We start from the raw sequence: 16,946 nt of genomic DNA on the forward strand, positions 1-16,946 counted from the left end.
ATGCAGTGGTTCTGCTGGCATGTGGCAGTGAAGATGAGCCTAGGATTTCTGTGTCTTTTTCTGGTTTTCAGCACAGGTAAGGATGATGGTTTGGTGCTCCCCACGGAATAACCCAGGTGTCTCTTTTCCAGTTGCTCCCACAGACCCATTCCCACATCTGTGGCAGGCTTGGTTCTTTCACCCTGTGTAGGTAAGGCTGATGGGCTGGAGCTCCAGGGCTGGTCCCATGCAGCAGGGCAGAACAGATTATGTCTATTCTTGGATCCCATGCCAATAATCTGGGGTCAAAAAGGCTTGTAAGTAAAGGGAGAGAAGGGTTAAAAAAGCTCCTAACACTTAGATTTTCAGTCCAAATTTAGCTCTTACTAAGTGAGAGTTGTTAATACACCTGATTAATACCGAGGAGTCACAATTTACAAGCCCTGGACCATAGATTTCTCCTTTACACAAACACATATATGTGTGTGTGTGTGTGTGTGTGTGTGTGTGTGTGTGTGTGTGTGTGTGTGTGTGTGTGTGTGTATAAAGGAGAGCCTGGATGGATTGAGAAGCTGAAGCTTTAGAGGGACATGGAAGTTTGGCATTTGCTAGCTATTATTTGAAGATCCTTCTACATTACTCTTTGGCGGCATTCATCTCTCCACTGGTGGGACAGGGAACCTAAACCCCAAACACCTGTTTTCAACCTGTTCTGTGATGTCTAAATCACTGCTCTGCACCTCGGTTGGTTACTGAGTGAATTCACTCATTCAAGAAAACCAGTCCAATCTCCTGAGCCCAGCTCCAGCTCACTCCTCTTGCAACACAGCTCTTGAGAACAGTTCTCAATTTCATGACAGCTTTGAATAACAGACATGCACACAGGCTGGGAATATTGGTTTAGATATGGCCTTATTTTACTGTGTACCTTGCAGCAAATGTTGTGTACAAGCCTAGTGAAGATCTCCACAAAAGTTTACTACTATATTTTTCTTTTGATTCTTGAGGGTCAAGCTCAGACATTAAATCTGTTTTCTTTCCTTGGCTGGCAGCTGAAGGACCTGGCAAGTCCTTTAGTACATCCTTATTCTCAGGCACTTGATGAATGGATGCTTGCTGGCCTGCTCTGCAGTGTTGATGTCCATCAGCTTCTGAGCTCTAATAAGCAAGAACAGAGAGCTCAACAGAGAGTTGTGTGATGTCTCAACAGGGAAAACTGTTCCTCAGCCTCTTTCTTCACTTTTCAGCTTCGTGCATAAGAAGAGAAAATAAGAAAGATAAGCAAGTGGCAGTGCTGGCTACTGCAGGTAACAAGTAGCACATCAGGAGACACAGTGTCGGGGCGTTAATGGGAGTGCTGGGCATGAAGGTGGCAGCAGATGGGCCCTTCTCCTTCAGAGTCTGTGAGCCCAAACCCACCTCTGCTGTAAGGGCACCTCACCCAATCCAGGGCTTACCCGAGTCCTGGGCCAGGTTAACCACTATCCTTCCAAAATCTAATCTGCTTTCTCTTTTTCCTTTCTCTCCTTCCGTGCTCTTCATTCACTTTTGTTTTTCCTTTCCTCTCTTCAGTGCTGTGGACAACCACTGATTGTAACTCTAGGGTGCAGCTTGGCTTCAAATTGGTTATAAACAACAGTGATGTCATTGGAAAATTGTATTTCTCCGCAAATTTGATTTTGTTCTCATCTCAGCTTTCTGTGCTTCATTTTCCACCCTGTTCTGCTTTTCCTCTCTCTGTCATGCACACACAGACCTTCCTCCTCTCAGACAGACGCCGACCTGCTCTGCTTTGGCGTGACTTTGTGTGAGGGAAGCAAGAGAACATCTTCAGAAATTTTGACTTGGGAAAAACAAATAAGCGACATCGACAGAAAGAAAGCATGATAAAACAAAAAGTGTGATTTGGCTGCGGTAAAATTATTCTGTTGTAGCAGTAGAGCCATTGAGGCAGCTGAAAAAAAAATCTGTATTTTTATGTAGGGTTGGGGCAGGGGGAATATTTCCTGGCAGTTGCTCTGCTGTTTCTGACCTGCAAAGGGAGCTCTACTGCTCTGTTGGCAGCAAACACCCATCGCCCAGCAGGAGGGGGCACCAGCACGCCAGGGCTGGCTGGGTCCTGCAGCTGCTCAAGGGCACGCTCAAGGGCAGAGCTGACAGACCTGAATTTTGGCCCACCATGCACTGCTGCTATATCTTGCTATTTTCCAGACTCCTCTCTGCACTCCTGGAACTTAATTTTTTCATCAGTGTTTTTTTGGTGCGCTCTGGTACATAATCTGCTCATTTGGTTCTCCCATCCCTGAAGATTTCCACTGTACATAGGCAGGAGATGAGCAGCCATTTCCTCGCACCTTTATGCACCCCTTTTTTTTCAGAGCTGCCAGCAAAGTCCCTGGACCTGGCTGCTATTAACCTGACAGAGTTGGTGAATGGGATGCTGAGCTCTGCACTCAGAGGTAACGGGACACAGCTGGGGAGGTCACAGCCTGTCAGCCCAGTGGTGCAGGAGATAAAGCACTAACAGCATTAGCAGGAGAAGCTGTAAACATGTGCTGTCTGCCTCCAAAATTGCTTCTAGGAGCACATCAGCCTCACACACTTATAATGCAGGTCTGACCCAAAGAACTAAGAAATTAGCGTGGGTTTATATACAGACACAACATAATTACTTATGGGATGCCTTTGGAAAGTGCTTTATAATCCAGTGTAGGTTTCAACTAAAAAAAAAAAAAGGAAAGAAGTAATACAACTGATCCTTTTCTCAGTGGAAATGAGAAGGAACTGAGTGTCAGGCAGCTGTATCATATCAGCACCTCAGGAATCCTTTAGACATTAAATTAGCAGAGTCAAAACATGCTGTTCTCACAATTTGTTCCAACTGCTAATGGCATGGGCATGTGTTTCTGCAGGTACCAAAAAAATGTTCTCTTTGCTGAGTGTCACGTCTTACAGCTCATTCGCCTTCCACAAAGTGTCAGTCACCATTTATAACAGTGAGTGTCTGGTGCTTTGCTCTGCTCAAGGGTGGTTTCTCTCTCATAGCCTGTGCAACAAGATACTCATTTTTTCTCTCTCTCCCTACAGTCTCTAATGCAAAAAATGTTGACCCTGGCAAGTTCCCTATGCACTACTGCTACTGTTTGAACAATGTGACAAATGACTTGACAGGTGGGCACACAAGAGAGGTTGGCAATTGCATGTGTTTAAGCTGAATTATTTCCTTTGGAGCTGAAGGCTGTAGCCTGAATTGTGCAGACTGCATCCTTATCAGTAGCATCACCACACTGAGATCAACAGCCATAACTCATGATGAATGGCTGCTCTGACTCAGTGAGCCAGGTCTCAGGTGGCTGCATCCAGCCAGCTAGTCTGGGATGGAGCCATCAGTCAAGTGGCTGGAGTGGTTTGCCTGACGAAAAGACCTCCCTTTCCTCCTTGGAATACAAATTACAGCACAGGAGAGACAACCACCAATGTATGATACATCACCTTGGCCACTTTTGTTCTCCTGAGATAACCCACAGGAGATAAACAAGGGCTTCTCTGTGCCAGTGGACTCCAGCAACTTCAAAGAGCCCAAGAGAAGTGAAAAGCAAGGACCAATTTTATACAGCAGTTTGATTCAGTGTGAAATGCTGTTGGGCAAACCCTTCCCCTATAATCCTCATTTACACCCCTGATCTCACAGTATTTAACATTTCAGGATGCATCTGAGCATTTGGATTCTATGACTGGTTAATGTAAGGTATCAAGAGTAGCTCAGCAGCTTGGGACCAGGACCCAAACCCTCTATGCTGCATGTGGTGACCCCATCTATGAGCCACAGTAGCTTTCATGGCTTTTTCTGGACCCACACATCTCACGAGCCTTACTGCATAATGACCCACTCTGCCTTGGACAAAAACAGAAATTTCAATCTTTCTGCCTCAAATCCAGAATATTTTGGTGATTAGAGCATTTTCCAAAGTAGTAAAAATTAAGGGCTCAACACAAGGCTCATGTCCATCACTCCCAGTGAGAACACTGACCTGTTACTGCTAAAAGGTACCACTACAGCACCAGCAGCCATTTTTCAGGCTGACAACTTCATCTGTATGTCTGAGAAGACAGCCTGATTCCTCTTGGGAGATCCTACATGGCAGATAGTTAGAGCAAGCAAAGCCTGAAGGCTCTAGATCTCCTTCTACATTTAAGCAAACCACATCGAGTATTACTTTAAAATGTTCTCTTGAACAGATAAATTCCATTCAATTTTACTTTTAAGCACATTGTTGGTATTTTGGATATCACCTTTGAAATATATTTCTGCAGAATATTCTCGTGGCTTCTTGAGTCCAGTCCCATCCAGGAAAAACATCGGGAACTTTAAAACCTTTTAAACCTTGTCATATATGAGCATATATCCAAAATATCATCATGTGTAAAAGTGAATTTTTGACTTGGCGTAGATGATGGACTATGTGCTTCAACAGTAAATTTTCTATATCTGTTTTCTAGATTTTACAGCTTTACTTGTTGATATCGTTGGAAACTCCACCAGTTATCTCACAGAAATTTTTAAATCCACTTCTATTCTCTCAGGTTTGAATTTCTTTTTAACATTATCGTTATCTTATTTGTCTCATTTACTTCTGGCATGGAAACAAGCATATAAATGCAGATAAAAGCCTACTGCTCTTACTCAGCAGCAATTGCTTTGCAAAGCATGGAACAAGTATGTATATAATGTGTGTGTATGTAATACAGAGACACATGTTTCTATGAGCAGCTATGTTTTGTTTGAATGTTTGATTAATAATTACTAAAACCTGGTACTTTTGAGAATCATTATTAAATACTCGTATTTGGGGAAATTATGATTCCCAAGAATAATTATGAGCTATATTATCTGAATAATTTTTTTCCATATAAAAATACTTGTAATTTAGAATTTTTATTAGATAGAAACGTTTTCCCTGAAAATCTTGAACATATGGATTTGATGCTGGTTTGAGATTTTGTCAAAAATCAAATGAGAAGGAAAATATTTGACCAGCTGCCATAACCACATACCATATTTTGTTTGTTTTCTCAACTGTTTAAGATAATGTCATATAATGAAGAGTGGTAACAATGATCTCTTTTACATTTTTTTGCCTTTCAGTACGTCAGAGCAATGACTCAGATTGTATCTATATCTGTGTGATGACAGGGCAGACAGGTAAAAGTTAAAACCATTCCACCCGAAAATATTGCCCTGTTTATTCTCAGTGATGACATACTAGGAAAAAAAGCGCCTTTCTTGATATTTGTAAGCATTTCTATTTGCAGGGAAAAATCTCTCTGACTTTTGGGAAATATTAGAGAAGCCTCCTGTTATTAATTACACATTTTCCAGTAACACATCATCTGACCTGGGTAAGTACATCCTGGGGTATAAAAGGAAACAGCAACAACAGTGAAAACTACATCCATGGAGCACTTGCAATGAGTACTCCATCTTCATAGTGTAAAAATACTTTAAAAATTATTTTATATTTTTATTATTGCTATATAAGCAATAATATATTTACACATTATTATGTATTTTACTATAATTAAAATAAAATTATATTTTATATTATTGTATGTTTAATATAATAATCATATCATAAATATAAGTAAATTTTACAAACTTTTAAATTATTTGTTACAAGGTCTTCTAGTGGAGGAATAAATGAAGCGTGCTGGGATGAGAGCTTTCACAGAATTCAGCACTGGGCTGGGGAGGGTCCCTAGTGCTCTAATCTTCCTTAGCTCTCAGCACAAATGACCTCCCATGTGAGTTAGTTACCTTCACAAAGGAGTGGAATATGGTCAGTGTGCTGCACGGTTCCTCCACCCAAAGATGCTTTGCCAGGTTGAGCTGCACTTCACATGCTCACCTCTCACTGCTGCCCATGACTGTCATTTTCAAGGCTAGATTAAAGTGGGCAGATAGACAGTGAAATCAGTGGCAAGTTACATGTGCTGAAAGCTGTAGGACCCTTCTCTCCTGTTAAAAATAAAAAAAGTCAGGTACTTTGGAAAAAAAATACAAAAAAAAGAAAAAAACAAACAAACCTTTAATTAAAAAAGACAACAGCTGTTTCTATGATACCAGAACCTGATTTCTTTCTTTTTTATCACAAAATACGTGACGGATGGTGAGTGCTCTAACCCTGCCTTCTCATACCTCAAAGACCTAGAATCGATTTTCTCAAGTTTCGTGAAATTACAGGAAGAGCCAAACAAGACCCTGGATCCATCAGCAGAACATGTGTGGACACTTAAAAGTGAGCACATATTGTCAGAACTAAATTTGTGCCATCCTTGACTAATGTCTTGACAAGTGATCATGTATGTTTGCTGCACAGCACTGTGATGTTATCAACAATTGCAAAGTAACATAAAAGTTTGTTGGAAATAATAGGAGGTGAGGTCAGTAATGCATTGACTAGCTGGAGGATAGAAAAACTATTGTAAAGAGTAATTTTATTAGAAAAATATATCTTATAAAGGGGCAGAGAAGTAAAAATAAAGCGTTTGTTGGCTTCAAACCAAAAACCAAGACTGTTTAAATTGTTTCCTCTTCTTTTTTATTGCAATTTTTCTCTGTATCGTCTCTATCTTCCTCTTTATATGACAGTCAGTTGTTTTTACCTGAGTATTGCATAACTTCAGTAGATTTAACTTTGCCACAGGGCTTCAAGATAGCAAAGTGCTGGTGTGCCACATTTTGGAAGCCAAAAAGCAAGGCTTTGCACTTGCTCGTACATAGTAGAAATCAATAGAAATTCAGACCTTGACTTCATACATCCTTGTCACTGCAGCTGCATCTCTCTGCTACAAAATTTCCACATTTCCCATAGTCAGTCTGATATCTTTTTATAAACTTTTTTAATTTCCTTAACCACGTGCCAGCCTTTCTCATCTCTTCTAGCCATGAGTGTCATTTCAGTTCTCAAACAGCAATATTTGCCCTCCAGTACCTGCCTGCTAACCTTCACACAGAGATCTTTTATCTCTTTCCTCTGTAGTGAAGCAGCTTAGGAAATAAAAAAAACTAATTTATGTGAAGAAAAGAAACAAAACACTTCACAGTAGCATTTTGGTTTCTATTTTTGTTTATGAAAATTTGCACATTAAAATGTTCCCAGTTAAAATTTCAAACATTATTGGCACTCCCTATGTTTTCATACTTAAAATGAAATGGGAACATGGTCACTCGCCTGACAGAGAAGCACTCAAGGAGTAGATGGGATTTTCTGGGTATCTTTTAGATATTTTTGTTCCTTGGTGTGTTGCACTCTCTGCTGCCTTGGGGCACCAGCATCCCCAGTGTGCTGGTACCCTCCCTCTGTCTCTCTTGCTTCTCCAGCCACCAGGATCCCTCTTGCCCAGAAAGGGGAGGAAATCCCCACCACGAGGTTCTCACCGTGGCCAAAGACAGCTGGAGCAAAAGGACCGTGGTTTCCATCACCCCATGTGGAAGCTTCCAGATCACAAGGCACAGCTGGATCCCCTCCTACACCTGGGAGGAGCTCAGTCCCATCCCCAGCCCCACAGCCCAGCCCCAGTGAGTACAGGGAGGAGGACTGGAAGCTGCTTCACCCCACTGGCTGTGGGGTTTGGCCAAATGTCTCTGGGGTGGAGATTGGGAGGTCCTTCAGGGAGACTCACTCTGGGTCACTACTGAGTTGATTACTTTATTGCAGAAGTGCTAAAATCAGCTATAGGCAGCCAATGTGTAGTTTCTCATCCTTTAGGCAAAAACTCAGTCTTGCTCCTCATAGATGCTTCTGCCGCTTGGGTCTTCCCTCACATTTTGCTCCAAATTTGGTGAACAAACCTGTGGAAAAGCAATATAGAGCTGCTTCTCTTGGTCTCCTCTAAACACACCTTTTTTAAATCCTGCCCTTCCATAGCCCATAGGCTTTTCAAACTCTAGTCAGCTACAGCTTCCTATTTCATCTTGACATTTTTATATGCCACTGGCAGTACTGGGTGAGGGACTCTGGCTGTTGAGCTGTCTCATACGCAGCAATTCTTCTCAGTAGACAGATAAATAACAAATATGAATGACAGGCAGCATGCCTCTCTGATCCCATAGCTGACATGGCCACGTTTTGGATGCAGACAGTGTCTCTACAAGAAACCAGCAAACAGATGCAAACAGAGCCAGGTAAGACTGGTCTGGGATAGCAACAAAGTGTGTCAGTTGGCACATTTATTAAATAGAAAGTAATATATAGGAATAAGTGACTGATAATGTATTTATACATCAATGTCTATGTAAGTGTTTATTAGTGAACTATGACTTTGGTGTTTGTTTTTTTTTCTTTTCTGTTACTACTTCAGTCAACCTTCCTTTTTGTTTTAAGGCATCAAAGCAAGTTATATTTGTTTCCTTCCCTCAGATTTGCCTTCCTCAGTGCTGTCTGTGCCACCCTCCTACAGACCTGGTGTGACACTGAAACTTTACTCAGCAACCAGTAAGTAGATGCACCTCATGCAGCAAAAATAGTAGTTTGTTTGAAAGTAATGCCAGATGCAAATTTTCCCATACAGGCACAACATACATGTTTAGTTTGCTTATGATAGTTTGTGTATGTAAACCACCCAAGATGTCCAAGGAACTGCTTCCAAATTGTTTCATACACAATTGTACATTCAAAATATAGATTACACTGTGCTGATAGATATAACATAGGTACTCTGTGGGTCAATTTTAGCATCAATTAGTTATTGGAGAATCTTAAAATTCATTCTGAAAGAAAATGTCATGCTTTAAATCTCCTTATTGATACAAGTAAAAAGATGAAGCCAACTCACGCCACATGAATTCTCCATAGTTGTTCTGAATTTCCAATACTGCAAACTGCTTCCTCAGATAAAGATCATCATCAACTAGATTTTCATGAAAGCTCATTCTTTTTAAGTACCTAAACAAAAGATTAGAAATTAAGAGCTAGAGTAATAGTGTCTCTCTATTTATGTCTTATATATATATTGACAATAAAACTGTATCTACAGAGAAGTATTTTGTAAGAAACTACATACTTTGAAAAACTGGACCTGATTCAATGCCAGGAGGACAGTCTGAACTCTGGGAGAGACCAGTAGCTACTTTTGATGCTGAGCATGTGTGTGTGTGTCTGGCTGGTGTGAAAGCTCCTATAGTACAAGATGCTGGGGCCGTGCCTGTGCTCAGCTTGAGATTAGAAAAGAAATAATGGTCCTCACTTTTCCAAAAAAAGCAGGTGGCTCAGTTCCAAATTTCCCCTTCATTAGGACTATGTCCTTCCAGTTTGTCTGCTTAGAGTTGTGATGCAGCTCTGAGCCCATGGGATGCTCAGGGAAGAGGAAGAGGCCATTCTTCGTCCCTCCCCATTGAAGTTGACTCTCCTGCTACCTCAAATAAGTGAGAATGTGAGCCTGGCTGGGTGGTGAGGACTGATGGAGGTAATTTTGGAAGTCTGTCTCTCACTTGCTTGTGTTTCTGTGTGGTGACTGTCTCAGAAAAGCATAGGTGCTGTGTAGAGCAAAGAATATATTGGACTAAATTGCAGGGGTCTTCAATATCCTTTGGATCTGCTATTACAGATAAAACCAGAGGAGTCTAAAGAACTAAAATACCAGGCAAAACATATTTTTCAAAGGTCTACTTGAATATCCAGGAAATAAAACCAAGAAAAATTGGTAATACGAATGAGCAAAAAAAGACTTGCATAAAGACTCCGAAGGATGGTAGGTGAGAAGAGCAGAAAGAAATGCTGATTATATGTCTTGGGATGGATTAACAGGAAATGTGGAAAAAGTAAACTGCACTATTCTTATATTGTCAAACGAATTGTGGGTCTTTGATATGGCTTCCTAATAAATCTGAATAAGAGAAGATTGCTGCCTGTCAAAACAGAAGAGGTGGGGTGAAAACTGAGCATCACCAGGCAGGTTTGTGCATGAAGGGAAACTGCAGCCTTGTGGTCCTTCTCTGCTAGTGGAGCTGACACTGAACACCAGGGGTGCCACCAGCTCCCTGGCTCTGTATAGGCAACCTTTGGATCTTCATTTTGGGATTATTTGAAGGCTCGAAATGCAAGCTCTGATCTGGATTCCCTGCTAATCTCACAATTTTTTGTCATATTTGGATTATTGACTTCTCCTGGCTCATTGATGAATTCCAATGTAGCTTTACTTATCTGTAAAGGTGTTTTTTGGGGGGTAAACATATGTGACTCAGAGAGAAAGGTTCTTTCACAAATCTTCAGTTTTTCTGTCACTGGGAATAATTGCACAGTGAGCAATAGTATCTTACAATTTTGGTGTCATTTACTTCTTCCATTGGTTTTGCTGGTTTTGCCTATTGCAGCAACCCAAGACCAGGATCCTGTGCTGTTACTTGTTTTAGCTTTTGTTGATATAGATCAAGTTTCTCACAGTCCCATTCTGGTTGTCTGAACTATCAACCTATGTTGGGTTGCTTGCCTTCCTTTTTTTCTCCCCCTCCCATACTATTAGAAAAGAAAGTATTTAAGGGCATATTGCTCAGTGGGTCATCTGTTTTCAGAATTAAGCAGCATTTTCAAGTTAAGATGACGATAAACCCCAAAGTTTGACAACATCCTCTAGTGATCATACAAATACAACTGCTGCAGACAGGTAGTGTCAGAGGGAGAGGAAATTATTGCCCAGGAGGCCTGAGAACACTGCAGTAAAAAAACTATAAACCGAGACTCATTTCCAAGGAAAAGACTCATTGGTGCTGAGCCAAGGAGCAGTTCTTAATGTAAAAGACCCTTCAAACCATGGAGATAGGAAGCCAAATAACTTCAGATTTAATCGTCATCTTTTTAACTCTGATAATGCTTCTGATTTCTGAAAACTGATGATCTTTCTCTCATTTAAAGATCTCCAAATACCAGAGTATCCTCTTACCCCACATGACATACACTGAAGGAAATGAGTCAATGCCATAACATGTGAATATAGTTTGAACTTCTTGACACTCTTGATGGTGTGAAGAGAAGAATTTAGGATAAACTAGGTCTTCTTAAACTTACTGGGAGCAGAAGAATATGTTACAACAATTCTCATCCATCAAAGATTCTGCAAAAGACCAAAGTTGTCCGTGCGTCTTGTTTGCTTTGGGTGAATTTGAGTTGAGGATTAACCAGCAGTCAGCCAGTTGGAAGTTGCTGGAGTGTGTGACTGGACTTGTGTGCACAGTCTGGAGTTTGTTCATGTGCCCCTGCTGTCAGGTGGGCAACTCTACAGACCCTGGAGAACCTAGGACTGTGAACAACCCATTTTGAAAAGGTTGGGAAACATGGATTTCAGTGAGATCAGTGCATGGCAAGTCACCAATTGCCTCTCTGTCAGAACCATGATGGCAGAGGCTGTCTGCCTGCATCTAGCAGTCATGAATTTGGGGAAATAAATCGAATGGTGGGATCACAAAGCAAGGAAGGACATCAACATTGTTCTGGGCGCTGAGACATTATTCTAGTAATTAATTTCTTGAATCACGAAAGTTGGTGCCAACTTGTAAAATATGCAAATGTGCATATTACAGCATGCAGGGAGGGATATTTTAAGTCTGAATCATTTGCAGTAACCATAACATTGCTTTTCACTGGCAGCAAAATTTAATCTCAGTGTCAGAGGGATGTGATATTGAGTTAATAAAGGAACTGTCTGTTTACTTCAAGAGTTGGTCACTTCTCTGCCTGTGACAGTAATGTGGCAATTTCAAACATGCAGAGCAAAGCTCTGCACAGCGAGCTCTCGTCCCTGCCTTTTCTGGTCTCTTTTGACTGAATCAATTTCTTAGGAAAGAGCATTCTTAGAAAAGAAAGTTCTGAAATAATTCCTACTTTTAATTATTTTTTTTATTTCAATCCAAATCTATATGAGCTTATGAATGGAATGCAAAAAATACATTTCACAGTAGATATGTATTACAGAAGAAATATAAAACATGACTATGGATCACCGAAAATTTTAATTTCAGTTATATGATGTGAGTATACTATGCATTCCAAAAGAAATTAAATACTACATGAATTGAAAAAGAATTTCAGCATTAAATAAATAGAGTATTATTCAAATGCGTTGTTAATTTAAAATTAAGATGTTGTCAAAAATGAAAACTAGAGCAATTTCCTTAGCTTTTAGGTTTTTTATTTGGCTTCTCTTTTCCACACAGATTCCACTCCAAATTGAAATTACCATTGTTCAATGTACAGTTAGACAAAGCTGAATTTCTGCTGGAAAAAAAAATAGTTTGAGTAAAGCGTTTAACACCCATTTGGCAGGATAGGAGTCCCCACATTGGCAGAGGCTGAGGTTCGCAGGACAATAGCCTTTAGGAAGTTTGGATCATTCACATCAACTGTAACATTACTTTTTAGGGGCAACTTACATTGAAACCTCATTGCCTCATGCTTTGATATTTGGTTATTAACATGAAGTATATTTACTGTAGCAAGAAATCATTAATTTTTTATTGATATTGAGTGAAAAAATGTCAAAGTGTGTCAAATACTATTAAGTGGACAAAGCCTAATTGCATTTATACAAAGTAGCTGAGGTTAAGAGAAATGGGGCTCCCTGACTAATTACACCTGATATTTGTGTAGTGCCTTTGACACACAACTGGTTTTCAGATGGGCCTGTGAGTTTGGGAGCTGTCAGTGTCTGCCCCTTACTCCTCCATGACTCCTCCTACCTTGAGCAAGCGCTGCCAGAAGAGAAATAGTTTAGTAGCAATCTCTTTCAGGTTGGCAGAGCCTTTATTTTCCTCCTGCCCAAGAATGCCATTTTATATTAAACTTCTTGTCAGCACTACATGAATCAAGCTTATTTCAACAGAACTTCATTAGTCCAAATTTAACCCCCATAACCTCTGCTATCACATAACATAAGATGGCCCAAAGCTATAAAGTGTGGGAGACATGTGAACCTGGAAATGCAATTACACTGTCTAAGGGGATTATACTCAGCAGGTAAGTCAGTTTATCCACACATGGCCAAAGCCTGCTGCTAGTTACACAAATGGAAGAAATAGCTGACAATCACACAGCGGCCACTCTTGCACTGCTTGTTCAGCTCATCCACCCCAATGGGGGCATGTGAAGGGGACACCCATATCATGCAAAATGTGCCTTCTCACAGCCTGTGCCCTGATTATCTTTTCAGAACCCCAGGGTGGTGTTTTCAGGGGTGTCCCTTACTTTTCAGAGTGCTGGAGTAGGGAAGACATTGTTCTGGAGCTCATAGCCCATATAAAGTGTTGCAAGAAGTTTAGTGGGACGAGTATTTGGACTAGTTCAGAGCTGTGTTTTTTCCCCCAGGGTGCCCACAGGCAATCCTCAGAGAGCCTCGTGTGACCTCCCCTCCTGTCACTCTTATAGTGCAGAAGATCAACCCCTGTGTGATGGAGCTCTGTAGGTTCTTTCAGCTGTGCCTCTGTGTTGGTCAGAGAAGATATTCCAGAAAGGAAGCCATGAGGTAAAACCTGGCACTAGTTTCTCTTTCCTTCTCTGCTTTAAATACTCCATCAGGTTTTTTTCCAAATGACAACTTTCAATCACTAATGCTTATTTTTGAGAGTCTGTGGCTACTAGCTGAGACCCAAATGGGTCCCAGGGCAATGATCAGTACCTGATCTGGCTTACTGTATTCAGACTAAGTGAATAAAGCCCAGCTTCATTTTTCCAAATATCTAATGACATCATTGTAGTTGGACTCTAGCTTTTTATTTCCATATTCAATGGTACCAGCATGGTATCCTGTGCTTATAGAATCATATAATGGTTTGGGTTGGAAAGGACCTCAAAGATCATCCAGTTTCAATCCCCACGACATGGACAGAGAACATGTTCCAATAGACCAGGTTGCTCAAAGCCTCATCTAGCCTGGCCTTGAACACTTACAGGGATGGGGCATCCACAACTTCTCTGGAAAACCTGTGCCAGTGCCTCACCACCCTTCTAGTAAAGAATTTCTTCCCAATGTCTAATCTAAACTTGCTCTCATTCAGTTTAGGGTCGTTCCCTCTTGTCCTGTCACTACATAACTTTGTGAAAAGTCCCTCTCCTTAATGAAAGATAAGCTGCTACTCTCCTAACTTTAACTACATCTTCAGGTACTGTGTTGAATACTATTCCTGGTTTGTGAAAAATGCAAGTTATGTCTGTGAAAGAGTCAAAAGAGTTACTTACTCCCACAGTAAGTATGTTTTCTCTTTGTATCTCTATATCTGTACATACATTATTGTGTAAATATAACAAAAAAATTTTACATATCCAAAGACTATTTGCTGTCTTTCATCAGATAGCTATTTTATCTGATAATGATCTTTAAGGGATTAAAAAAAAGGATTATTTGACCTTCATGTATGTTTTTTAGTATTTCCTCATAAACCCTAATGAACATTTTCTTGTGTTCTTCCAGCCTTAAAGCAAAAATGCCTCAAAAACATCTGTGCGTCAGTTTAGAGCATTGAGAAATGATACTGCAAGTTGGAAGACTGTGGCAGTTTTAGTTGTCTTTTTTGATTTCTCAGTGTAAACACCAGAATGCAATATGTTTTTTGCAAATATTTGTAATAAGAAAAGCTATTAACCAGATGTTAAACCTAGAAACCTCTCTTCCTCCAAGGCATTGTAAAAATAATGTGTACAAACAGATATATTTTATACAAGTGATGAAACTACAATAAAAGAATTGAAAGGCTTTTAAAAATCTTATTTTATAAAGGATATTTATATGGTTGGTCAGTAAATGAAAATAGTTTATACTAGTTTTGTTTACAATTAAGACATAGTAATCAACATGAACAAATACAAAATAATTTAAAAGCAACCTGAAATACTGAAGACAAGGAGGACTTTCCCTAGTGTTAAACACTGGCAGATTATCTTCTAAATCAAGTTTCCCAGTACTCAGCAACACATGGATTGCAGAGGTCAACCCAGGAAGTGTTCAGTCCTCTTGTACTTTCACTCTGAGACATATTTGTGTGAGCTCACCAGGATTCATAGAAACAGGGAATCATAGAATTGTTTGGGTTGGAAGAAACCTTAAAGGTCATTTACTTTCAATCCCCCTTCCATAGGGATGTCACCCATGAGATCAGGTTGCTCAGGGCCCCATCCAACCTGGTCTTGAGCACTTCATGTCCTTCTTTATATGCAAATCTGGTGAACTAAAAGCCAGTTCTAAAAAATGAAACAATTACCAAATCAATTGCATGAGCTCGTAGTTTACTACCCTGCAGCAATATCTTTCTACTATTTCCCCAAAGTGTATCATCAAGCCATTAATATTCTTTTAAATAAGAAGTTTGTTTGCACCATATCTCGTGCACATTGATGTTTCACTGAAGAAATATGTATTCAAAGTAAGATAAAGCTGAGGAGAAAGGTGACACCATAAGGAATGCTGACCCCAGGGTGAGATGGGATGGCAGCAGCCCTCTTTCCAAATACATTTCACTGTTGTGCCCATGACAGAAGCATTTCTGTCATGTCAAAGAGCAGGATAGATTGGAGTACTACCAATTACAGTTCATATTGAAAGTTAGGCTAATGGAATAAGTAGGAATGTCAATACATTGGGAATGTTAGCATGGCTGTGGTACTGTGATGAGATTTCGCTCTGCAGCAGCTCTCTCAGTGTGTGCCCACTGCCTCTTGTCATGGGAGGCTCTTATCAGAGACTGGCTCTGTCCTCTTTGCACCCTCCCCTCGGGTGTTCATGGGCATTGATGAGGTCCCACTGCGACTTCTCTAATGAAGAGTCCCAGCTCTCTTGTCCCCTCCTCATGAGAGATGAGGAGTCCATCACCTTTGTGGCCCTTCTTTGAACTGTCTCAAGTTTGTCCGTGTCTGTCTTTCACTGAGGAGCCCAGAACTGGACAGAGTGCTCCAGATGTGGCCTCACCAGTGCTGAGCAGAGGGGACCCACTCCTTTGATCTGTGGGCAGTACTTTTCCAAATGCAGCCGAGGACATCCTCAGCCTTCTGTGCTGCAAGGGCATGCTGCTTGCTCAAGTTCAACCTAGTGTCCAGCAGGACCCCAAGTCCTTTTCTACCAAGCTGCTTTACATCTGAGTGGCCCCCAGCATATATTTGTGTATGAGGCTGTACCTCCCCAGGTGCAGGACTTTGCACTTGTTGAACTTCCTGAAGTTCCTGTTGGCCCATTTCTTCAGGGTGTTGAGGTCCCTCTGGATGGCAGCACGACCCTTTGAAATATCAGTCACTCCTTTCAGTTCAGTGTCATTTGCCAACCTGCTGAGAGTACGCTTTGCCCATCATCCAGATCATTGATGAAGATGCTAAGCAAGACTGGACCCAGCACTGACCACTGGCACACACCACCAGTCACTGGCCTCCAAATAGACTTCGTGCCACTGACTGCCACCCTCTGGGCCCCACCATTCAGTTTTCAACCCACCTCACCAGGCACGTCCAGCACAGATATCAACAGCTTCTCTATGAGGATCTTATGGGCCACCATGTCAAAGGCCTTTCTGAAAACCATGTAGTTCACAGGATCTGAAGGAGCCAAGCCTTTTCTTCATGTGAGTATTTTCACAATTTCAGATTTGTCAAACTTCTCCATACCAGAATTCAGTGGACAGTTTGCCTTTGTTGATGGACTCTTTACAGGGTAGTTGTGTCTGGCCCTGGCAGAAAGCACACCTTCCCAATGAGGAGAAGCCTTCCCAAAGCTCGTTGACTCAGCCTTTCCCTGGATTTGTCTCAGCCTTGGATCAGAGACTCCGTGGATAGACAAGAGCAGACTTCTCAGCCCTGAGGAATGCCAGTGTTTAAAGCGGTGTAAATTCTCACTCATCTTTCATCACTGAACACTACCTCTTGCTAAGCTATTAGAGCCACATTCACATGCCCAAGAGATTTCGTGAGTGATTAATAACAAAGGGATGATTGTTATTT

The 16,946-nt window shown here is 41.0% G+C and overlaps 1 protein-coding gene across 1 annotated transcript; it reads left to right on the plus strand.

Moving 5' to 3' along the window:
• On the plus strand, positions 1 to 14,480 carry HHLA1 (HERV-H LTR-associating 1). Its single transcript, XM_025895284.1, has 15 exons — positions 1 to 76; positions 1,227 to 1,286; positions 2,358 to 2,438; positions 2,892 to 2,975; positions 3,067 to 3,150; positions 4,480 to 4,563; positions 5,126 to 5,182; positions 5,293 to 5,379; positions 6,183 to 6,275; positions 7,361 to 7,558; positions 8,072 to 8,164; positions 8,400 to 8,474; positions 13,335 to 13,491; positions 14,129 to 14,211; positions 14,437 to 14,480. The coding sequence occupies exons 1-15, from the start codon at positions 1 to 3 to the stop codon at positions 14,478 to 14,480; spliced, it is 1,356 nt and encodes a 451-aa protein (XP_025751069.1).
• The last annotated feature ends 2,466 nt before the right edge of the window (positions 14,481 to 16,946 follow it).

The sequence above is a fragment of the Manacus vitellinus genome, unplaced genomic scaffold (genome assembly GCF_001715985.3).
Source record: "Manacus vitellinus isolate BGI_N305 unplaced genomic scaffold, ASM171598v3 scaffold_1_pilon, whole genome shotgun sequence".
Taxonomy (NCBI): Eukaryota; Metazoa; Chordata; class Aves; order Passeriformes; family Pipridae; genus Manacus; species Manacus vitellinus.

Excerpts from the sequence above, each read along its gene's own strand:
- HHLA1 (XM_025895284.1), top strand. The coding sequence starts at position 1 with ATGCAGTGGTTCTGCTGGCATGTGGCAGTGAAGATGAGCCTAGGATTT. Across the intron at positions 5,183-5,292 it reads TGTGATGACAGGGCAGACAG|GGAAAAATCTCTCTGACTTT; the intron begins GTAAAAGTTAAA and ends TTCTATTTGCAG. Across the intron at positions 14,212-14,436 it reads AAGAGTTACTTACTCCCACA|CCTTAAAGCAAAAATGCCTC; the intron begins GTAAGTATGTTT and ends GTGTTCTTCCAG.